The sequence below is a fragment of the Ictalurus furcatus genome, chromosome 20 (assembly GCF_023375685.1).
Source record: "Ictalurus furcatus strain D&B chromosome 20, Billie_1.0, whole genome shotgun sequence".
Taxonomy (NCBI): domain Eukaryota; kingdom Metazoa; phylum Chordata; class Actinopteri; order Siluriformes; family Ictaluridae; genus Ictalurus; species Ictalurus furcatus.
Genome location: NC_071274.1, coordinates 14,892,260 through 14,917,655, shown reverse-complemented (window position 1 = coordinate 14,917,655; position 25,396 = coordinate 14,892,260). Strand labels below are relative to the sequence as shown.

The 25,396-nt window shown below is 39.2% G+C and overlaps 1 protein-coding gene across 1 annotated transcript; it reads left to right on the top strand.

The window, feature by feature from the left end:
• The first annotated feature begins 560 nt into the window (after positions 1–560).
• On the top strand, positions 561–2,601 carry LOC128623809 (uncharacterized). The gene is made up of 3 exons (XM_053650914.1): positions 561–1,636; positions 1,722–2,049; positions 2,150–2,601. Exons 2-3 carry the CDS (start codon positions 1,785–1,787, stop codon positions 2,599–2,601), a joined length of 717 nt encoding a protein of 238 aa, XP_053506889.1. The 5' UTR covers positions 561–1,636; positions 1,722–1,784.
• Positions 2,602–25,396: the final 22,795 nt, after the last annotated feature.

Here is a 25,396-nt window from a genome sequence, read left to right as displayed (position 1 = left end):
TGCATTGGTGAGATACACCCTCACATCTGGTTTTTAGCATTTGCCAGCATGTTACAAATGGTTTTGAATATCAAAATTCCTTTGATACTTTTGTTCATACATGTCTCAAGAAAATGTGAGTAGTTATATCATACACTTTCTGTCAAACTGTCAATCAAAGTGTTGTGTGTGATAATTTATGACCCCCTGTGCTTCCCTGACTGACAGGTCTGTAGGGGTGGTGAGGGGGGTAACCCTATGGAGTTTATCAGCTGGTCAATCTGGCTCCTTTGTGTCTGGGGGTGTTGTGGAGAGGTGTGTGTTGGGGGGGATAGTCCCCCTCCCAACAAAAGGTGTTTATGTTAATGAGTTTGGTTTTTGGTGGGGTGAAATACGTCTGAAAAGAAATAATGTTTTTAATATGGGGATGTGTTTGTGTTACTTTGTGGCGTTATTTCGTTTGTGTAAACACATTTTTAGAAAAGCATGATGTTTGAATGTGTACATATATGAGTAGAATATTTGTTTTGTGAAATAAATGAAAACAATTGTTGATTATGTTTTTTAGGGATCCCGGTTTACCTTTGAATAAAATGTTTAGGAGTTAAAGCGTCTTTTTTAAAAAAAAAAAAGAATCTGTTTAAAATAATCGTTTGTATTACATACATTCTAAACACAAACCTTTAGGATGTAAAAATGATTAAAAGAGCTGTTTAAAAACAATCCGTATTACTAGGCTTCCAAAAAAACACACAAAAACTTTAGGAGGTAAAAATGGTTAAAAGAGCTGTTTAAAAAGAATAGCGCATATTACATGACTTCTAAACAAAGATCCTTACGATGTAAAAATGTTAAAGTGCTGGTTAAAAGATGTTTAAACTAGGAGATAAGTATTTTCCAGAGATGTCTTCCAGTCGCTGTGTTAAGCAGTAATGAAGTTAAACTGAGACGCCTCACTGTCGCTAAACCCCGCCCCCACATACGTGTTTTCAGACACGTCTCTCTCTCTCTCTAAACACACCCATACACGTGTTTTCAGCGTAGCCAGTACGTTCTGTCAAAATGTCAATCACGGCGGTAGAACTAGAGGGTTAATTTATGGCCTCTTCCTTGTCAGGCCTGCGTTTCTCTAGGAGTGCTTAATTTATGGCCCTTTGTTTCTTCCTGACCAAGAGTTTTTTTTATGACTAGGGGGGTCGTGGTGTGATCCTACAGATTGTTTATGATAATGAGTGTCTGCGGGGGTGTTAATGGCTTTACGACACACCCTACAATAGGTATGCTTTATGTTTAAAAGTAGGGTCAGTTACGCAGAAGTCTCTAAGATCTTGGCTGTGTATCAGAGCGCTGTGTAATTTTAGGCGAATCGTCGATTCTCGTTTAACTCACCTCTAAAGCTTTATATTTTATTTTGGAGAATACTTCAAAGAGGCGATGGCTGTCTGTCGTAACAGTAAGTGTTTTGTTTTATTTTATTATTATTATTATTATTATTATTATTATTATTATTACCCATAGTTAAGAATGTTTTTATTTATAAACGAATTTATGGGTTTATTGTGGTGGATAAAACAGGTATCTAACGCTACAGGTGATGCTGACATTGTGTCTATCCCGGACATCGTAGACGAAATCAAGTTTCTGAACAAGGCAAGCGGTACGTACGTTGTTATTCTTTATAAGTGTTCGATCCTATGTATGATGTGTATGTGTTTAATGATTTTACTTTATTTTACACAAAGGGTCGAACACAGAAGTCCCGCGAGTCAGGTTGGAAAACCCCGTGTTGGGTAAGATCTGTAATAATGAGATATTTATCTGTTATGTTTAAAAGCGGTTTAAGATGTTTTCTTATGTATTGTGTTCGTTTGTTTACTGTTCGAGGCTTGTCAAATCTTGTAAACAAGATCGCTGCACCCGAGTTCAAAAATAGTGCCGCGGTTTCCACTGAACGCGGTATACCAACGAGCTCTGGAAAGGCCAAGCGTAAAACAGTCGCTCAGGTCCACAGCGCGGGTGTCGCTACGTCTAAACGTAAACGATCAAGATCTCCCCCACGATCGACAGACGGTATGTAGCATGTATTTTTAATTTTTTAAAAAAAGAGTGTTTCATCATCCTAATTAGTGCCGGTATCCTAAGCAATGTTTTGTGGTTTTTTCCCCAACAGAGTCAGCTGTGAATGAACCGCGCGCTATAGACTCTTGTTTGAACTGGAATCAGGAGCTGTTTGATTCGTGGGACGCCTGTGTATTTACCTCGGTTCCTGGAGACGATCTGCCTTCAAACCAAGAAGCATTTGGTCGCGAGGCTACTGATGTTATAGACAATAACAGAGACTCGGCGGAGGTGATACGAACCGGGTTCAAGGCCATCGAGGATCGTATTGCTGGATTTGAAAATACTTTTGCTAGCGTCACCGAGCGTCTGGACATTATAGAGAAGAATCAGCATCTTTATAATCAAAGTGTTGTGGAAACATTACAAAACCATACCATCACACATAAACAAATCATAGCAACCCAGAAGCTTCTTGCTGGGGAGATTCGTCGCGTTGATCACAGTCAACACCTGAAAACGGAATTGTTAAAACAGTTTGTACAGTTAGTTAAAAACAAGTAACTCGGGTGAGTTGTACAATAAGTATTTTATACCCCTGTGTGTGTGTGTGTGTGTGCGTGTGTTTATTTGCTGGTGCGTATCTGGTTTACTGTGTGTGATTTTTTTTACTAGTTTTTGTTTCAATTAAAAAAAAAATCTGTAAAAATGTCAAAGCGGTGTGGTGAAAACTCGTGTAATCTGGGAGCTGCAGTTAAATTTAGAAGATGCGACGATGATGGTCTGTGTACTTTTGAACAGCGTTGCAATACAGAGACGTTACAGGCTTTAATTCGGACAATGGAGGATCTGAATAGACAGCAGTCTACCACCGATACTTTGTTGGACTTATTGAACATTGTTAGATCAATGGCTGAGGTTCAAACAGAACCACTGCCTAATTCGTTGTTAGACATCGGTTCAAATTCGTTGTTAGACAGCGATTCAAATCACAGCAGGTGGGGTGGGGGTCAGACAGTCAATCGTTTAATCTAAAAGAGGGTGGGTCTGTTGGTGGTTATACAGTGGTACCGAGACGCAGATTTAATGGATTGGAGATACGGCGTCGTATAAACATGCGTGTGATAACCGCTCCAGACCTGGCAGCGTACGCTATATTTCTGCATGATATCATGTCTGAAATAGTGTCGTTTTCCAGACTGCTGGCCGGCGATGGGGGCTTAATCAACATTACCTTGAGAGGCCCTAGTCTACCCTCTGACGTTAACACTGTCTTGTCACCTGATAACGATTACGATTTGCACATATTCACACAACAACTAGAGAACATTATGCAAAGTAATTCTGACGTACGGGCTGATGAATGTCTAGATCTGAACGTGTCTATAGCTCGCGATAAACACGGTGGTGCTTATCGAAAGATACGTGATTTAGCTCATAACGAGGTTATTGCCAGAAACAGAATGAATCTGTTCTGTCCCAACAACATATCTAACAATCTGTGTTTTGCGATCTGTCTGTCCCATTTTCTACAACCGCATACGCCATGTGGTGAACTTGAGTCGTTAGCCGCGTCTCTACAGAAAACTGTAGGGTATTCGGTACAACAAAAGATAGGGTTTAATGACATCACACGGTTTGAACGGTTGTTACATGTTAAAATAGTGGTGTTCCATAGGACATGTTCTGGTCTGTTGGAACACTTTACGAACAATGACAAGCCTCATAATAAGACCGTGTTCTTGTATTTACACAACGAACATTATTTCTTGATTAAGAACCTAAAAGCATTCATCGGTACACCATACGTGTGCGAATACTGCTATCATGGTTTTACTAGCCTAGAGACCACAGGTGTAAATACGTTTGCGATGTATGTAATGCACCTGATTGTCATAAATACGTTGGCAAAACGAGGCAATGTCACGATTGTTTGCGGTACTGCAGATCAGCCTACTGTTACAACGCGCATAAACAAACGCAAACAGGACAACAGTACGCTCAGTGTGATGTCACTAAATACTGTCAGAAATGTAATAGGCGATATCACGTCAACGGAGCAGCACCAAAAAAACATGCGTGCCCTGCAGAACACTGTATCCATTGTAAAGCTGAATTGGTTAATGACGGAGTACACCAATGTTTCATACAACCGATAAAAATGGAACCACCTAGCGACAAATACATTTATTATGATTTTGAGACACAACACACGGATGGTAAACACGTAGCAAATTTCGTATGCGCCATTACATTTAAAGGGGAAGAGTTCACAGCCGCTGGTACAGACTGTATAGATCAACTTGTTAAAAAGTTTAGACAGCCTCATTATCAGAATTACACATGGGTTGCACATAACGCTTCAGGGTTTGACAATTTTATACTATTGGAATATTTTGCAAAAGCAGGGCTAACACTGCAAATTACTATGCAAGGCTGTTGGATCATTTTAATGTATGATAAGACATTCAAGCAACGTTTCCTCGATAGCTACTCTTTTATCCCTATGCGTCTGTCCATGACATCCGCCGCGTTAAATCTAACCTGTGCTGAGAAAGGTCATTTTCCACATCTGTTCAATAGAACAGAAAATGAAGACTACGTAGGCCCATACCCTGATAAGCATTTCTACGGCTATGAGACAATGTCTGACAAAGAGAGGGCTCTGTTTGATGAGTGGTATGTTACGGTGTCGGGTAAGGTTTTTGATTTATTGCCATGTACGGCAAGAACGACGTCGTTTTGCTCCGTGAGGCATGCATGAAGTACCGTGACGAATTCATACAATGTACCAAACTCGACCCATTCAGATACACCACTTTAGCAGCGTGCTGCATGGCCATGTATAAAACCCACTATCTACCTAAAGACACACTAGCTCTGACCCATAACAATGCATACACAAATCAGAACAAGACATATTCAGCCGTTTCCATTGAATGGCTTGAATATGTCAAAACAACACGAGGCGTGAACATTCAGCATGCTTTAAATTATGGAGAGATGGTGATTGGAAAATATCATCTCGATGGTTATTATGAAAAGGATGGTGTCAAATACGGTTTCGAATTCAACGGATGCATGTTTCACGGGCATGAATGTCGTTATAACCCAAACCATTTACATCCGTTATCAAAAGTGCCCTACGGTTTGCTCAGAAGACAGTTTGATGATAAGGTCGAAATTTTGGAAAAGGCGTATGGTCTCGATATTGAGGTGATGTGGGAATGTGATTGGAATAACGCTAAACAGAACGATGTCGCTGTAATGGCGTTTATGTCCACTTACACACATCCTGAACGATTGAAACCGCGCAACGCACTATTTGGTGGTCGTACTAACGCGTACAAATTGTATCACAAAGCCGACAATAGTGAAAAAATACGATATGTCGACTTTACAAGTTTGTACCCCTTTCGCCAGGCCAAAAAATGTTACCCCATAGGACATCCACAAATAATTTTCAAGGATTTTGAACCTCTTGAAAATTATTATGGCTTTGTCAAGGCTACAGTACTGCCACCACGAAAACTGCTTCACCCCGTCCTTCCCTACAGGACCGGTGGTAAGCTTATGTTTCCACTTTGTCGTACATGCGCCAAACATCAGAATCAGACCGTGTGGTCATACTGATGAGGAAAGAGCTATTTCAGGGTGTTGGGTCAGCATAGAGCTGTTGAAAGGTGTGGAAAAGGGTTATATTCTAACGAACGTGGACGAGGTGTGGCATTTTCCACAACGGTCAGAAACTTTGTTTTGTGATTATGTTAAAACATTTTTACAATATAAACAAGAGGCCAGCGGTTTCCCCGCACACGTTATGACAGACGCAGACAAGGAATCCTACATCTCAGACTACTTTGAGAAAGAGGGGATTAAGATGGACGCCGGTAAGATAAGTCGCAACCCAGCACGGCGTTCTATTAACAAACTTCTGCTGAACTCACTTTGGGGTCGTTTCTCCATGCGTGAAAACTTGCCGTGTACAGAGTTAATTTCGGACCCGGAACAATTTACACAGCACATATTCGGTGACGGGTATGATGTTAAACACTTTTCCTTCGTTTCAGACAGCGTGGCTCTAATTCAGTGGTGTTATGCGGATGGGAAAGGGGGACAGACTCGCGACATCAACATCTTTCTTGGGGCTTTCACAACAGCTCATGCCCGTCTAGAACTTTACGAATTAATGGACAAATTGGGTGACAGGCTGTTGTACAGTCACACAGACAGTGTGATCTTTACATCTAGAGAGGGCGACTGGGAACCTCCGTTGGGCCCCTATCTCGGTAATTTAACTGACGAGGTTGGAGCTGGTGATCATATTGTAGAATTTTGTTCAGGCGGACCAAAAACATATGGCTACCGCACTGCGAAGGGTAAGGTATGCATGAAAGCCAAAGGTGTCACGCTCAACGCAGTAAATTCAAAAGCCATTAGATTAGACACCCTGATTGGACTTGTCAATCACTACGTCGTGGGGGAGGATAATAGTCGTCATATACTGGCATACACAGATACCATTGTATGTAATAAAAAACAATTCACACTACACAACAGGTCAGTTGTTAAAAAGTTTAAGGTTGTGTACAACAAATGCGTACTACTCCCAGATTTCACAACGATCCCATATGGCTTATGACAATCTTTTTGGACATAGGGGTGTGCAAGACACAGAGGGGTTTGATTTCCAATTACATCACCCTTTTTCATGTGTGATAAGCGGTCCTTCAAACTCGGGGAAGTCATATTTTGTAAAAATGTTGTTGCAAAATGCTGTACATTTGATTTCTAAAAAAAATTGAAAATATTGTGTATATTTATGATTGTTGGCAACCGTTGTATGATGAATTGTTGAAAATGTACAAAATAAAATTAGTTGAAGGATTACCACAGACTCTGAATGATGATGCTCTGTTTCCGGCCAACACAGTTAATTTGTTAATCCTCGATGATCTGATGAAAGAGGCCAGCGGGAGCAACGAAGTGGAGAAGGTCTTTACCCAATATGTACATCATAGAAATCTTAGCGCTATTTATATTGTACAGAATTTATTTTGCCAAGGGAAAGCCAGTAGGACCATCAGCTTAAACACAAATTATCTAATGTTGTTTAAAAATCCCCGAGATGCTAATCAAGTCAGTGTTCTAGGAAGACAAATGTATCCCGGCAACACAAAATTTTTTATGGAATGTTATCAAGACGCAACCAGCAAGCCTTTCGGGTATCTGCTGATCGATTATAAAACAAAAACTCCCGAACACTATCGGCTCAGAACAGATTTACTTGCGCCACACCCTGTGGTATATCTCCAGAAAAGAAGATAGCGAAATGTCTGCCAGACTTTGTAGAAACCTGCCGCTTTTAAAAATATTATTAAAAGCGTCACCCAAACAAAGGCGGATTATTTTACAAACTGCCACAGACGAACTCACTGCGACATTGTGTGAAGTGGCTCTTAATGTTCTCTACGGCAATATACCTCTCACATCTCAACAATATCAGAAACTCAGAAAAAGGAAAAGCGTAATCAAATTTGTAGCGGATAAGACTGTTGGTGTTAAAAGAAAGAGACGTGTAATAAATCAACAGGGGGGCTTTCTTCTACCACTCTTAAGCGTGGCTATTCCTTTCATCTCCAGCCTGATTGCATCTAGATAACAGAGGAAATGGAGTACGCAGAGAAAATGTTTTTTAGTCCCGCAGCACCAGCTGGACAAACTAAAGACCGGGACAGCACGCAAATCTATTCAGCAAATCGTGGAGAATGATTTGGACATAGCTATAAGAAATATCTTGCACCGCTCTGACTTGGACAGTTATGAAAAAGCGAAGCTGTACACAAACGTTTTACAGCGCTTTTTAACAGTCGCTAAACAGGGGGACCGTGAAAATAGTACATTAACATTGACACCTATGCAGACTGAGCATCCTGAACAAGAAAAGCCGTCTGCGCCGCCCGGCGTAAACCACCACGACGGTTTAGATAACGTAGCGGCTGATATTTTGAAGAATATTCCGCAGAGGAGTGTAAAAAACGCTCGCTACATTTTAGATAAAATGTCTAAAATGAAAGATGTCACATCTTGGGACGATTCGGGGGAGTTTGTGTTTAACGGTAGAACTATTCCTGGCTCACATATGCTTGATTTAGTTAAAGGGATCACGGCTCCGCAAAAGATTTCTGATGCCCGAAGACCTGTCGGCTGGCTTGAATTTCTGGAGGCTTTTGCTACTTTAAACAAAGCATACTCAACGGTGCCAAACCATTATGTCAGACACGCAATTAAATCTTTCAAAACCAAATCGACTTCGCCTATAACCAACTCGTCTAAGAGCGTAAAAAACAGAAAATACTTCCGACCACACCATCAGCACAATCAAATTATTCAGATGGCCCTGTATTCAAATCACCCACTCTTGACACGAGTCAGTGGCTACGTTTTTAATCCACGAGTTTTCTTTTGTTTATGATCTTGTTATTATCTGTATTGCTGTATGTGGTGTTTGTATAACAATAATAATAATAATGTTAATAATAATAATAATAATAATAATAATAATAATAATAATAATAAAGCGTCAAAAAAGAAGAAATCTCTTTTCTTTCTTTTTATTGAAAATATCTAGTGTTAGACATAAACATTTCACCTGTCTGAACACAACGAATACATCTGAAAACATTTTCATTACAAAGACCTTTTTTTAGTCTTAGTTTTTTCATAAATGCTGACACCATCTTGTCATTTTTAATAAAATCGCCGGTATACATCTTCAACACACGGTCATAATCATGTCCCTTCACCATATGATAGAGAAAAAACACACAATGCTGCCCACAGGTCTCTGATGAAAAATCTTGGACTTGTACTGCTGAATGTTGAATCACTCTAGAATTTCGGTTTAGAAAGTTTTTGATATTCTGTGGAAAACGACTGTCATCTGGTTTATTACCAAAGCTGTCAAAAAAACAACCCACGCCGACCTCGTTTATGTAGATGGCTAGCCAGTGTTCACCCGGGAGTCCTGAAGGATGCGTGTTGATTATCACCATGGATGGTAATTTTCTCAAGGGGGCTTTTGGTAGGTGGTCACACGGTAGTACGCCGAGAAAATGGGTATTACACGAGATCTTATCCATTATAGCCGTAAGCTGGATGGTGTCCATTCTGCCTATTAATAGTAATCAACCAGGATCTGTCTGCGATTTGACACTTCGATGATGCTGTCAAATATGGCATAAACAATTAAGTTGATCGTTCGGGGTAGAGGTTGTCTAAAACGTGCTTCTAGCCTAATGTTCCCAGACTTGATAAGCGACACGTGTTGACTGCAGTCTTCGTCCGGCGTGAGATTAAACGCATAAAGAGTATACCCATGCAGAAAATCCTCCCTATCAATAGCTAGAGGTTGATTTTTAAGATGCTTTCCAGAAGCCAGCGCTAACTGGTAAAATTCGCGTACCGCAGAGCCACTTCCATATTCAGGCTGCAGAGGTTTAGCGGGGTGTTGTTGGCCGTCCAGATAAACTGCCAAAAATTCTAGGTCATAGTTTTTAAAGGCGAACGGATTTTTATTATACGAGCCTGTAAATGCGTCATTATCAACCATAGCCAGAACAACGGATTTTGGTAGAGTTCCTAAGAACAAGTTTTCTTGATTACAAACACGTGAGCCTACAGGGATTGAGAAGTTTTTCACACACACCCTGTCGATGGGGTATTTGGCTGGCGTTGAGAGCAATGCTTGCGCGTGCCCCAATCTCACACCTGGTGATACCGACACTTTTTTCACAAACAGTGAAGCTGACATGATGTTTAGTTTATAGGCCACAGTGTCGCTCCTCATCAAACAGAATTCATCTTTTGCCCTCGTCATGCGAATTTTAATGTCCACGCCGTTAAGCATTAGTTTTTCTTGAAAGAATATGTCACTGTGAATGGGGGCCAGTAGTTCAACAACGTTGCTGGCGTTGGTAAATGCAGCTCGTTTGGTCAAACCTCTATTACCACCAGCGGGGTCCGTTACGTCCATGTGACCAGCAGTGTCTTTGTAAAAGAGCCCCGCTGAGAACAGCGTTTCAAGAGCGTCTTTACCATAATTGGTGACACACTCTATTATGCATCGATAAGGATATGTGTTGGAACTTTGTGATATGAGATGGTCTCCAAGCGACACGTCCACTTGTGAAAATATCGTAGATCCGGCATAGTTAATAAGTCCCACAGGGGCTCCGTCTGCTATGTCTGTGCCGTCTGCGTTAGTGATTTTGAGACGCAAAAAAACCAGGGTGTTGTTTAGGTCCACATAATCCTCTCCAGTCCCCGCAATAAAAAAACTCCAGAGGCGATGTTTCTGATATTGCTGACAACGGTGGTACTTCTATATATGTATTTTTTTCAATAAAGGTTTGTGTTAATGGTACTGTGAATAGGTCCAGCTCAGTTTTTAAACATTCTTCTGACATATTGTGTAGTAAAGACATGGTCTAAAATATTGTTTTAACACAGGTCTTTGGTCTTTTTGCTGTAGAGCTGGTTGGCGTCTTCTTGTGCTTGCGTTTTACAACTGACGATTTCTTGGTGATTTGTTTTCTTTTCTTCGTCGTTTGGCCACTCCTCCGAGCCCCTGGCGGTTTAGATGCTCTTCTGCGAGTCATCACCATTAGTCCGGATCCATCTTGAGTGTTATTATTGTTGTTATTATTATTATTAAACGTATGCGATAATGTATTGCTAACAACATCGCTTAGTATGTTTTTTGCTGCTGATTTAAGATGTGGTTTGGCTATGCTAAAACCGCGTTTTAGCAAAGGAATGGCCATTCTAAAGAGACCTCTAAACACACCCCCTAACCCGGCTCCATACATAACTCCGCCCCCTGCATAACCGGGGAGCCCATTCCCCGCTTGATTCTGGTAATATTGGACATAACGCAGAGGGTCCGTGTGGTGATTGTTGAAATATGACATTATGATTATTTTTTTAAACAAATTGTTTCACAGGCCTAAAATGCAGCTTGGCACACATCTTCCCGTAACTGAAGCGCACGTCTCCATTTTAATCGTCTTTCACCTGTATGGTTATCTCACTGACGGACGATTTATTAACCGATACGTAGTGTGGGGTGTCGTATCTAACACTAACATTCTTGTGGTTCTCCCCCTCTATATGTACACATCTCAGTAGCGGCACGTAGAAATCACCCACGGTCTGGTATTCTATGATATCGGTATAAATATACATACTGTAAAACCCCGCATTAATGTCAGCCTGAAAAGGCGCATAAGCCATGCCAGATCTTTCAACAGCATGGTCCGTAGTTTCAATAGCAACTCCCGGTTTTAATCCTAAAATATTGGCCACCTTTCCATAAAATGTCAGCAATGTCTTCGGAGGGCCTTTGAGAAAAATTTTATTTTTAATATGGTCATAGCCGAGACTCGCACGTTGTGTCACAGTCGCGTTGATCTCCCTGATCAAAAAAAGGACGTCGTCATAATATCCAGTCTTTAACCTGTAAGATGCGTTTGATATACTGCCTTCAATATTATATTCGGTGACCCGATTCTCAGTCTTCGTTGTTTCACCATAGTTGAAAATGAACGTAGCATCTTCCTCATTAAATGTGTACCACGACAGCGGATATTCAAATTCGATTAACCCGACTTGCCATTCTCCTTTTAGATTGATAGTTTTCGATAATCGAGTTGTATAACAGGAGATACTATTTTCCGGATAAACAGTCCTTGATGCATTACAGGGAAGCGTTACATAAAAACCACCCGCAGTCATGGTTGGTTTTTAAATGAATGTGTGCCATCTACGAGGTTTCGTCTGTTTTTATGGGATTCTGTACATCGACCAATTCTTTCTGGTCGATCCACGATGCGAATTTTGAGGGCCATCCGAGCCATCTAACCAAAACCATTGTTTTTCGACCTTGTTTCTTCTTGTCTAAAATTTTTTCCACTTTAAATGTTTTGTTTTTGTTCACAAATATTTTTTGTAATTCCTCTTCATAAAAAACACCATCGATGACATCGCCGTCATAATCACACAACCTATAGACGGGATGTTCGCGTGATATGCATACTGTTATAGTGAAAAACTCGTGCGTGTAGTTTTCTTTATAACCTTTTGTGAACGGACCTCTTACTTTAGAAATTCTAACAATGTCGCCAACTTTATATTTAAATTTAGGGGTTACGCCGGGGCCGTCTTTAGATCCATATAGGTTTTTATACACGGCAGATTCATTTTCTTTGGCCATATCAATAGGTCTCATCTTAATGCTCCTGTGATAGCTGGCATTGTATCCGTCCGTGATGTCTTGTAGAATATCGATATAACGTTTGGAGTTTGTAGCAGTTAAATATCTCCACATCCGCCCTTTTAAGGTCCTATTAAACCGCTCGACGATGCACGCTTTTAAATCGGTGGCTGTTGCAAAATGTTGTATGTTGTACTTTTTTGTCATGCTTTGAAAATGTTTATTAAAAAATCCTTTCCCACTATCTGTCTGTAGTTTACGGGGCACCCTGCCCTCATCCAGTATAGATTGGAAAGCTTTAGACACCTCAACACCGGATTTGTTTTTTAAAACCTGAGTCCACGCATATTTACTAAACATGTCTATGCACGTCAACAGAAAATGAACGTTGTCGTTTTCCTTGGCGTATGCAGACATATCGACCAGATCTGCCTGAAACTGCATATCAATACCATAAACAAAAACACGATTTCTTTTGTATTTTAGCGGTGCAGTTCTGTGTAGCGTGTAAGCATCCTCGCCGACAAGCCAATCCGAAACTTGCTTATCTGTTAAACGAACCCCTGTTTCCTTTAAAACACCGTCTTTTAAACGTTTTTTCCCACCAAAAGACCCCGCATTTGAAGGTGTGTAATAGACTTTTTTCAGGTCTGCTGTCATGTCTCCTAACATGTCGACACTTTAACAATCACAAAATAATAACACAGATGGTCTTAAACGTCTTGGTATTTATTTCAGTAAAAGATCATAAACGTTATCATACATCATTGAGGGAGTGTAGGAATTTTATACACATCACAGTGTTTTTGTCAACCACATACGCTATAAATGCGTCGATTATTTCACAGACATCTGTCTAGTCATTTCTCGACAGCAGAATTTCACACACATCATACACATATGTACACATACATAAAATGTCTGCAATTCTAATACGTCTGCCACATTCAGTCACAAGATCTAGTATTTTTGTGATAGAAACCAAAATCGGTTCGCATGCGTTAATACACATATGTACCAAAGCAGTCCAATCACACACCGTACCTCGCACAAGACACATCTGATTCACGAGATTTGTTAGACGTCTCGGGTCAACATCGCATCCGTTTACAGCTACGGATACACCAACACAGTCCGTAAGGCATTTGTACAACAGACTGGACATCTCGCACCTAATACGGCGTTTAAGCAGACTCTTTGCTAATCCTGTAGCGCTGCACACATTCCCTATCTCAAACGGTTGGTGTGACCCCCTTCCAGCTGTCCACAGCGTCGTAGACGATCTGCTCGCTGCTGAAATCCACAAGTTTCTCTCTGACCTCGTTAAGCCTTTGCACGATGTACACTTCTTCCCTCAGCTCATGTAGAACGGCATCCACCGATCCTTGAATTCTCTGAGGGTTAGCCCTCAAACCAAACCGACTCAAAGCTTGAGCGATGAAATGTTTAAGCCCAGGCTTGAGCAGATCACGTGATAGTTCCTCAAAGTATTTGTCAAAGAAATATGCGTCAGGTTCGAAGAGACAAGAGTGTCTAAGCTGACTCGGATGATCCACTTCGCACCCCAAACAGAGATCTTTCAGTTTTTTATTGATAACATGCTCCAGAAGGACCACGACTGTCGCTTTTATAATCTTGAACGCGTCAGATCGAATACATCCGTCTGTGTCATCAACACCGATGTAGGCAGAGGCGCCAGTTAAAGAGCCGCTGATTCCATACGGAGTTGTGAGGAAACTTAGGTTGTGATATCCTAATTCCTTGCAGAAATTATCCAACCACTTGTTGTCGTATGTTTGCGGAGTGGATTCTAGCGTTGTCGCGTTGTCGTCAGGCAGAGCCGGCGCTGTCTCCGGGGTGTTGCTGTAGCAGGCGTAGGTAGAATCTTGAGACATCGTAATATGTGTTTAACTGTGACACAGGCCACCCCGTTTTAATCATCACAGCATGAGGGCGGTCTTAAGAGAGGATCTCCGGAGTTGGTAACGCCCTGCTCGGGGTTAAACGACAGCTCCTTTACAACCTCATCACCCACACGAAGAATTTTTGACAAACTAATACAGTATTGTTTTTTTCTTGGAGCAAAAGTTAGCTCCTCAATCTTTTCATCAGAGCCTCTTATAGGCGTGATGCAGAACCGTCTTCTAGAGATATAAGGAGTTCTCGGTGTAGCCATTGTAGCAGTTAGTTGCAGACTGTCTCTGTGTTTAACCATAATGTCTTAACAAGCTATTTAAAAACACAGTAACACCCCCGCAGACACTCATTATCATAAACAACCACGACCCCCCTAGTCATAAAAAAACTCTTGGTCAGGAAGAAACAAAGGGCCATAAATTAAGCACTCCTAGAGAAACGCAGGCCTGACAAGGACGAGGCCATAAATTAACCCTCTAGTTCTACCGCCGTGATTGACATTTTGACAGAACGTACTGACTACGATGAAAACACGTGTATGGGTGTGTTTAGAGAGAGAGAGAGAGAGAGAGAGAGAGAGAGAGGCGTGTCTGAAAACACGTATGTGGGGGCGGGGTTTAGCGACAGTGAGGCGTCTCAGTTTAACTTCATTACTGCTTAACACAGCGACTGGAAGACATCTCTGGAAAATACTTATCTCCTAGTTTAAACATCTTTTAACCAGCACTTTAACATTTTTACATCGTAAGGATCTTTGTTTAGAAGTCATGTAATATGCGCTATTCTTTTTAAACAGCTCTTTTAACCATTTTTATCTCCTAAAGTTTTTGTGTGTTTTTTTGGAAGCCTAGTAATACGGATTCTTTTTAAACAGCTCTTTTAATCATTTTTACATCCTAAAGGTTTGTGTTTAGAATGTATGTAATACAAACGATTATTTTAAACAGATTCTTTTTTTTTTTTTTAAAAAAGACGCTTTAACTCCTAAAACATTTTATTCAAAGGTAAACCGGGATCCCTAAAAAACATAATCAACAATTGTTTTCATTTATTTCACAAAACAAATATTCTACACATATATGTACACATTCAAACATCATGCTTTTCTAAAAATGTGTTTACACAAACGAAATAATGCCACAAAGTAACACAAACACATCCCCATATTAAAAACATTATTTCTTTTCAGACGTACCAAACCCCACCAAAAACCAAACTCATTAACATAAACACCTTTTGTTGGGAGGGGGACTATCCCCCCCAACACACACCTCTCCACAACACCCCCAGACACAAAGGAGCCAGATTGACCAGCTGATAAACTCCATAGGGTTACCCCCCTCACCACCCTTACAGACCTGCCAGTCAGGGAAGCACAGAGGGTCATAAATTATCACACACAACACTTTGATTGACAGTTTGACAGAAAGTGTATAATATAACTACTAATGTGAGTCAAATTTAGAGAAGATTGAATTTTTAAAAAAATATTTATGTCATAGGGTGCATTGAACTCATCTCGACCCAGGGAGTCCAGGGAATGACCATAAAAATACTTCCAAATTAGGCCCAAATTTGATGGTGGCGATGGTGGTGTTAGAGCATTGGCAGCACTTTGCCCAAATTTGGTCAGAATGTTCCTTAGACCCTCTCCAATCAGTGTGCCAAATGTCATAACTATTTACCACACGGTTCTATAAGCTGCCATATACACCTTAGCCAGAAGAAAAAGAAGAAGAAATGGAAGAGGATGAGTTGTAAGAAAAGGTAGAATAACAATATGGTGCCTATGCACCTTCAGTCTTTGGCCCCTAATTAGTATGTACAATTTCTTAAACTATATACATGTGCTACTGTAGCGTATATTAAATATGTACTATATAGATGATTTGTAGACCAGATATCAGAAGACTAAAGGTTACGTAGGAAGTAGTGGATTGAAACAATAACAGTGACAACACAACTGACAAGGTCATGTTTTATGATTTATATACAATCTAGAGTGAGTGAAATTAAACATGTACAATACACATATAATACCCTAGGGTGCACCCTCTAAGTTAAGCCTAAGATAAATATATATATATATATATATATATATAAAACTTAGGCCTTTTTTCTCTTTTTTCTGTCTCCTTTTCTCTCCTCGATTTGGCTGTGTGTGCCATCTGTGCAGTAAAAAGAAAACTCTCCCGTTGTCACCTGTCAATCAAGGCGGGATCTACGTGTAGAATGATGTTAATTGGTCGAAATTATCTACATGAAACATTTTAACTGGTTCAAATAACGTATTTGAAAGTATAGTGGTTTACATTCTGCTTTATTTTTAATGAATCTACATTGTTTTAAATTCGGTTTAAAATATTTATTTATATGCATTTTCTAGTGGGCTACACCACACACCTATATACGTATGTGCATTATTAGGAATTATAAGGAATATAGTACCTTAAAAATATAAATAATAATTACTGGAAAATTACATTGACATATGTTAAATAACACAATTTGGGATGTGCTGTTATATGAAAATAATCAAATACAGGGTGGTAATGTCATGGATATGCTGGAACTAGCACTGGACTATAATACCCATCACATTTTGGTTAATTAGCACTGGTATTTAAGTCACATTCCGCACAGCACTGTTTGTCTTGCGTTTGTCTTTCTGTGTCACGTTATGATTTCTTGTCTTTTGTTATTGCTCATGGTTATGTTCTTTAGTCCTTATATCTCTGCCATATGTTCATAGTGCTTGTTATATGTTTTGTTTGTTTCATTAAGCTTTAAATCTGCACTTGCATCCAATTCACCTACTGTTACAAGACAGGTAACTGCATCACCTCTACCCATATCCTTTTTTATTCCATACATAAACAGTCAGAACAATTAATATATGTTTTTCATTCATAATAACAATGGCATGTTTGCTGCTACTATTAAAAAAAAACACATTATCTGTTATCTTTATTATTCTATATAAATGTGATTTTCCCAGCTGCCAGGACTACTGAGCTGTGCTTTTATAGAAAATTAACAGTTATTAATAGTTTGTTTGTCATTAAAACAATCATAATACTACTTGATACCTCTAAGGGTACTTTTTAGGTGACATAAGTGGGATAGTTCACTGACAATAAAATTGACAGTTAGTGCATAACAAAGCAATAAAAAATGAACCACCTAAATAAAGTGTTGCCCACTATTTACCCACATTAACTACAATAAATATGATAAAAAAAAAGGTAGTTACCTGTTGTCCTTCGTGTCCTCTTCTTGAAAATGGCAAAGCCAGTGAGACAAACCAATACTTCAATTCAATTCAATTCAATTTTATTTGTATAGCGCTTTTTACAATAGACATTGTCTCAAAGCAGCTTTACAGAAATATCAACATGGTATACAGATATTAAAGGTGTGAATTTATCCCAACTGAGCAAGCCACTGAGTGGCGACGGTGGCAAGGAAAAACTCCCTAAGATGTTTTAAGAGGAAGAAACCTTGAGAGGAACCCGACTCAGAAGGGAACCCATCCTCATCTGGGTAACAATAGATAGTGTGAAAAAGTTAATTATGGATTTATATGATGGCCTTAGGAGCAGCCGTAGTCCCAGCAGTCTGGAATTAGAGAAGATTTGAGCTCCATCCAGAGGCAGAAAGGATCTGGGATCTCTAGTATCTCCATAAATTCGTGTGGGGCTCGGCGAAAGGAGAGAGGGAGAAAAAAGATTATTATGACTGCGAAGTAGTAGAACAGAATCTAGTCAGGGTAGGCTTGAGTAAACAAATACGTTTTAAGCCTAGACTTAAACACTGAGACTGTGTCTGAGTCCCGAACACTAATAGGTAGACTGTTCCATAAGTGTGGGGCTCTATAAGCGAAAGCTCTCGCCCTTGCTGTAGCCTTCACTATTCGAGGTACCGTCAAATAGCCTGCATCTTTTGATCTAAGTAGGTGTGGCGGATCATATAAAACCAAAAGGTCGCTTAGATATTGTGGCGCAAGACCGTTTAGTGCTTTATAGGTTAATAAAAGTATTTTATAGTTAATGCGAGATTTTACTGGGAGCCAATGCAGTATTGATAATATCGCTGTGATATGATCGTATCTTCTAGTTCTAGTTAGGACTCTAGCAGCTGCATTCTGGACTAACTGGAGTTTATTTATATTCCTACTGGAACATCCAGACAGTAAGGCATTACAGTAATCTAATCTAGAGGTGACGAATGCATGAACTAGTATTTCCGCATCATGTAGTGAGAATATGTTTCTTATTTTAGAAATATTTCTGAGATGAAAGAAAGCTATCCTAGTAATATTATCTACATGAGCATCAAATGATAGACTGGAGTCAATAATCACTCCAAGGTCTTTAACTGCTGTACATGATGAAACAGAAAGACCATCCAGAGTAACCATGTGATCAGAAAGATTACTTCTAGCTACACGTGGGCCTAATAAAAGTATTTCTGTTTTATCAGAATTAAGTAGAAGGAAATTAGTTAACATCCAACGTCTTATGTCCTTTACACAATCCTCAACTTTACTAAGCTTCTGTCTGTCCTCTTGCTTCGCTGAAACATACAACTGTGTATCATCAGCATAACAGTGGAAGCTAATTCCATGTTTACGAATAATTTGACCTAGGGGTAGCATATATAAAGTAAAGAGCAGTGGGCCTAAAACAGAACCCTGTGGAACTCCAAAAGTAACTTCAGTATGCATGGAGAAATCACCATTTACATCTACGAACTGATAACGATCGGTCAGATAAGACCTGAGCCAGGAGAGGACTGTTCCCTTAATACCAACAACATTTTCTAATCTATCAAGGAGAATAGTGTGATCTATAGTATCAAAAGCTGCACTAAGGTCGAGTAACACAAGCAGTGAGACACAACCCTGATCGTAGGTCAGTAGAAGGTCATTTACCACTTTAACTAACGCTGTCTCTGTGCTATGATGAGGTCTAAATCCTGACTGATACATTTCATGAATGTTATTCCTATCTAAGTACGAGCATAACTGCTGTGCTACAACCATTTCTAAAATCTTAGAGATGAAGGGGAGATTTGATATTGGTCTATAGCTGGACAATTGAGACGGGTCAAGATCAGGTTTTTTAATCAAGGGTTTAATAACTGCTAATTTAAGTGATTTAGGTACATAGCCAGTGCTTAGGGAAGAATTGATTATATTTAAAAGTGGTTCAATTACTCCTGGACAAATCTGTTTAAACAAACATGTAGGTACGGGATCTAGTATGCAAGTTGATGAATTGGCTGAAGAGATTAATGTAGCTAGTTCGGTCTCTCTAAGCGGAGCAAAACACTCTAAACATTGATCTGATATTGCTACATTGTCATGTAATGGGTTTGTTACAGTACTGTCCGGTTTTAATTTAATGGCCTGTATTTCACGTCTAATATTTTCAACCTTATCAATGAAAAATTTCATGAAATCTTCACTGCTATGTAATGATTGAGTGTTTTTCTCTGTAGTGGTTTTATTCCTAGTTAATTTTGCTACTGTGTTGAAAAGGAATCTAGAATTGTTTTTGTTGTCTCCTATTAAGGTGGAGAAATAGATTTTTCTAGCATCGCCAAGAGATTTCCTATATTTCAGTAGGCTCTCCTTCCATGCTGTTTGAAATATCACCAGTTTGGTTTGATGCCATTTACGTTCTAATTGTCGAGTTGTCTGTTTTAAGGTTCGCGTTTGATTGTTATACCAGGGTGCTAATTTTTTTTCTCTAATTATTTTTCTTTTGAGTGGAGCCACTCTATCTAGCGTGTAGCGGAGTGTTGACTCCAAGCTTTCAGTCGCCTGATCAAGTTCTATGGGATCTGACGGTGATCCAAATCTAATTGATGTTTCTGCGAGGTTATTTATGAAGCTCGGTGCAGTAGCTGATGTGTAGGTACGTTTTACGCGGTAGCAAGGCGAGGTGGAAATATTATGATCAATACGTATTATGAACAAGATAAGATAATGGTCTGAGACAACTTCAGACTGCGGAAAAATTATAATATTTTCTATACTTAGTCCGTATGTTAGTATGAGGTCAAGAGTGTGACCACCATTATGAGTAGGCCCGATTACGTTTTGATTAATCCCTACTGCATCTAAGATGGACACAACCGCTAACCTTAGAGGGTCTTCTAGGTTATCAAAATGAATATTAAAGTCTCCGACGATTAATGCTTTATCTACAGACACAACCAGGTTTGAGACAAAGTCTGCAAATTCACTAAGAAATTCAGTATATGGCCCTGGGGGTCTGTAAATAATAATTAGAGGAATTGACTTATTTTTTGTGGCTACATAACTTATACTGGTATAAAGAATTTCAAAAGAATTAAATTTATGCTTAGGTTTTTGTGTGATGACTAGATTTTTACTATGGATGAGACCAACACCTCCTCCTCTACCAGTTGAACGAGGCTGAATACTACCAATACTACACTGATTATGATTATGATTTTGACTGTCCAATTTGTCTCAGAATCCATGAGCGTTTCTTCATCTTCTAGGAAAAGCAATTGTTAATTATATTGCAATTTATTTACAATCCGATCCAATAAGAATAACATGCTATAAGAATGGGATTTATGTGCATGTGTGGGTAAATGTAAGGTGATGTGAATGTGTGCATGTTCACACCTTTAGAAGGGCAGAGGTGTTTCACCTTTTCCAACTTCTCTGTATAATGTTTCCAGCTGACTGGGTTGCTATGATTACAAATGATGAAGCTGTTACTGACGTACAATGAGATGGAAAGGAAGCTGTTTCCACGTGTTTCTATTTCCTTCATATCACAATTATCATTGTAGCAGAGATGGGTGATTGACAGATTCTGAGCTTCACAGGTGAGAGTCACATTACAGGTGTCATTGCTTTGATTGAGTGAGACATTGAGAACTGGATCCTCCACTGGATCTGGGATACACACATACACATGTATTACTGTACTGCTAGTAAATGCACACACTTGCACACAGTTTGTATATATCTCAGTGCATATATCTCAGTATAGGCAAAGTTTACTGACCTCAAACATGACTAAAGTGGGGACACTATTTAATTAAATAATCAAAATTTACACAATAAAATCACAATTACAAAAAAGGCTTAACAGCTAATAAAAAATATATATAATTAACATATAATAACATTATTGTATTATTAATGTTTTTTTTTGACTATAAGACTTACCTAACACATAATTGGTACTTAGAAAAAGTAGCTTTCACGTTATGATCTGCTACTGCATCACAGAGTCCACTATCATGCTTCTGCAGGTTCATCAGTATTAGACTGTGGGTTTTCTTATCTAACTCCACTCTGCCATTATAACCAGGGTAATCTTTAATTTTTCCAGACTCGTTGCTGTATTTCACAATGTTAATTTTTTTTATTAAACAACCAGAAGACATCATCGAATTTATAATAATTTTTTTGTACATCCAGCTGAACAAAACTGTTAACCAACTTCCAATACTTCAAATATTCTTCAGACACTGTGGGGAAAGAGCAAAGATAAAATATTTAGTTCTGTTGTGAGTTAAAGTATTTTTTTTTCCATTTGATGTATTATACTGTGCCCTACACTAATATTGGCACCCTCGGTAAATATGAGCAAATAAGGCTATGAAAAATTGTCTTTATTGTTTAACCTTTTGATCTTTTATATAAATGTATATCTAGCCTCTTTAAATGCCTCTTTCAAATTGAAAGTCAGTACAACCCTTAATGATAATTTGAAATGACAATTGACTCTCAGAGATCAGATTTAGACACTGAAAATCATTTATAGACTGTCATGACCCATCAATTGATTCTCAAAGGGATCTCAAAAGATCTGTCTTTTCCAACACTTCTAACAATACCACTCTGTCTGAAAAGAACAAGTTCATACCCTGTATAGTGTGTGCAATGGTACTACTTTGTGTGGTAATGGTGTAATTTGGTGTGGAAAATTGGATTACAGCATAAAAACAACAACAAGAAGTAATTAGTTGACACTGACTATAATCAAAAATCTCAGTCATCCAGATGACATTCAACATTTTCAACACTAACTTTGAACAGTGCATCACATAATGGAGCATATTATTGTTTTTTTTTTTTTTTTAACACAGTCTGTAAAGCTCACTGTAGGTTATAGTATACTGTATCAAATACTTTACCTTCTTCAGTTAGAAAGACTTTAGAAGATTAGTTTACCTGTGATTGGGGCCAGCATGAAGAGAAAGACGACAAGCTGCATTGCTGCCGCCATCATGTAACTTTCTCCTTAGACTAAGGAAGTTATGCTTGTGGTTATATCAACTCCATATAACGACAGAATTCAACAGGATGTTTATTAGTCATGCATTTAGCATTAAAATGGCAACATTTATAACAAACACTGTATTTCTTAACAACATGCAGTACCTATATTTATTTATTACTTGGTATTATTCAGAGTATTCATCCCTCCAGTAGTTTTAGAAAGTTCTGGTGGCTCATGGTCCACAACACCTTACTAAGGCACCTTAATGTTGCAGGCACCTAGTAGCAGGTATATTAGTTTCATTTCAGCTTTATCTAGGTGAATTTTAATTTGTGAATACATGAACCTTGGACTTGTGAGCCAGTAGAAAAGGACTGTGATCTCTTTGGTTGAGCTCAAAATAGAGAAGCTTCTAATCATTAATAAGTGATCACACCATGCATTTGCTTTTCTATTTTCTGGAAAACAACTGAAAAACAAAACAAAGTGTTGGCTAGAAAGTGTTGCCCATACAGTACATCCTTTCCATATTCACACCTACCATAACCAATATATTGTTGTGTGGCATTTTCAATGTGAAGGGAAAACATTCATCAAAAATTCAGTAAATCCAACTACGCCACCCTGGGGGAGAACCAGGGAAATACTCCCAAATAAAAGGCACACAGAAGTTTCATCAATCGGAGCAAGGAACATGAGGGAGACATGAGTACTAATATAAAAATTTGTATTTTATTATGACACTTAAGCATCATTTAAAACTTGACATGAAAATATAAAATCACTTTCCCCTGAAGTACAGCAAGTATTTTAAAAACTAAGAACTTCTCCAGGCCCAGGCTTGGCAGGGACAAGGCAGGCCAGCTACAACTCGGGAGGTCATCCAAACCCACTGTAAATCACACCAAAAATCACATACTACCTACACCATAAGGAAGTTGTTGTGTTGGCACACTGAGCACGCTGTGAAGCACACCACCGAATAAATGCAGCTAGCCTCCCCTGTCCCACCAAGACTCACTGGCTCCTGGAGAGAAAGAAGACACCAGTTAACCCAAAATTACACAGACACTAAACAACAAGACACAGAAAGACAAATATCACAGACACTGTGGTATGATAGCTATAACACCCAGGCCCACTGACACCACCACAAGCAATAGAGGCAGTTGACAACACCCAAGCAGAACCAGAATTATGGTAAACAGTACAAATGACAATTATGGCCACTATAGCATGGAGACAGTAAAGCTTAACATACACCCTCTCAGTAGTAAAGTGGTTAGGTGGAACAACAAATCTGAAACAGGTTTGAGGCTAGGAAACACTAATTTTACCACTCTCGGACTACTCACTCTTACTATATGTGGTTACAAAGCAAATCAGACATACATCCAAAACAATAAGTATAAGCAAAACAATTATTGAAACAAAGCCATTATTGAAGCAATAAAGCAAAACAGCAGCGGCGTCACATGTAGCGTCTTCGGCTAGGGGTTTGTCTTAGAGAAGACAAGCTCAACTTCCCACTCTCACCTTAACACAAAGATCAGAGTATCAACCTAAATCTACCAATTCCCAATGTGAAAAAGGGAGGGGTGCACTTACCATTAGATTGAACAAACACCAGACGCGAAGTTGTATGATTACTCACAAGTACCGCGGCTCAACATACATACACATGTCATTCAGCCACCGGCTAAATGTTGCGATCACTTTACGCGATCTCCCGCGCCAATTGGCCTCAATGCACGCGCCACCAGCGCCGCTCTAAAACTATAAAAACAACAAATTAGCCTTGAGGTGTTCACCTCATTACGCCGTGACAAAGCCTGAACGTGCCTGAACGTACCTGAATGGAAGTGGGAACCGGAAATGCCAGGGGAGCGAGGGACTCGGAATCACCAAGACACCTATCTGCTTACCAAAATAAGGGTCCTTAAATAATCGGGTAGTTCTCATATAGTTTTGGTGGTGTGTACACTAACTGTCATACCGTCGAGTTGCATAGTTGCAACTGTGGCAGGGTAAGTGGTTTGGTTATCCTATTGGTCTGCCGAACCCATATCCCAAGCAGAGCCAATAGGATAAGCAAACCACTTACCCTGCCACAGTTGCAACTATGCAACTCGACGGTATGACAGTTAGTGTACACTCCACCAAAACTATATGGTTTGGTTTTTATTTTTTTTTACATAAACTTTTTTTTTTCACTTCTGTATCCATGCCATTCAATAATAAGGGTAGAATGTTCAGTGCATTAGAATTTTAGTATGTAGGCTTTTTACATGAGACAAATTGTTCTGTTTAAGAAACCTTTTAAAGTTTTTAAGTACAAAATGTGTTAAATGTGTTAATGTAATACCCATGGCATTTTGTTAATTGTAAATGGACCCAAACAGTAGAGTACCAAACTATTAGGAAATGCTAGGAAAAGAAACCAAGCAAATATTAAAATTTTAATCATTTATATCCACAAACAATACATTCCTTTAGAAGAATAATGTTATTAGAGTAATTATTTAATTTAACAAGCTAGGCATCACTAAGGTTATTACTAGTCAAAGTTCCACTTCCTGTATTTTGTCGTGCCTATTTTAGCAGTTATGACTCAGAGGTCATGTGTGGGACTTTCCATAAGAGTATTTTATGTAAAGAATAAAACATGATGTGGACATGCTGTGATAAGAAACTAACCAGTGCTCTGCACGCTGCCATTGTCCGGTGTAAAGGACATTTTGATTAACATAAGAAGGATGGCACTGCTGTGCTCTGGTGTAAAATGGTCTGGGCTTGCAAGGAGTTCCAAATTTAGGAGAACAGATTCTTTTAGAAAGGTGAAAGATGTCAGTTTAAAGTATGACTTTAATTGGCTACCTCATCAGTCCTGAGA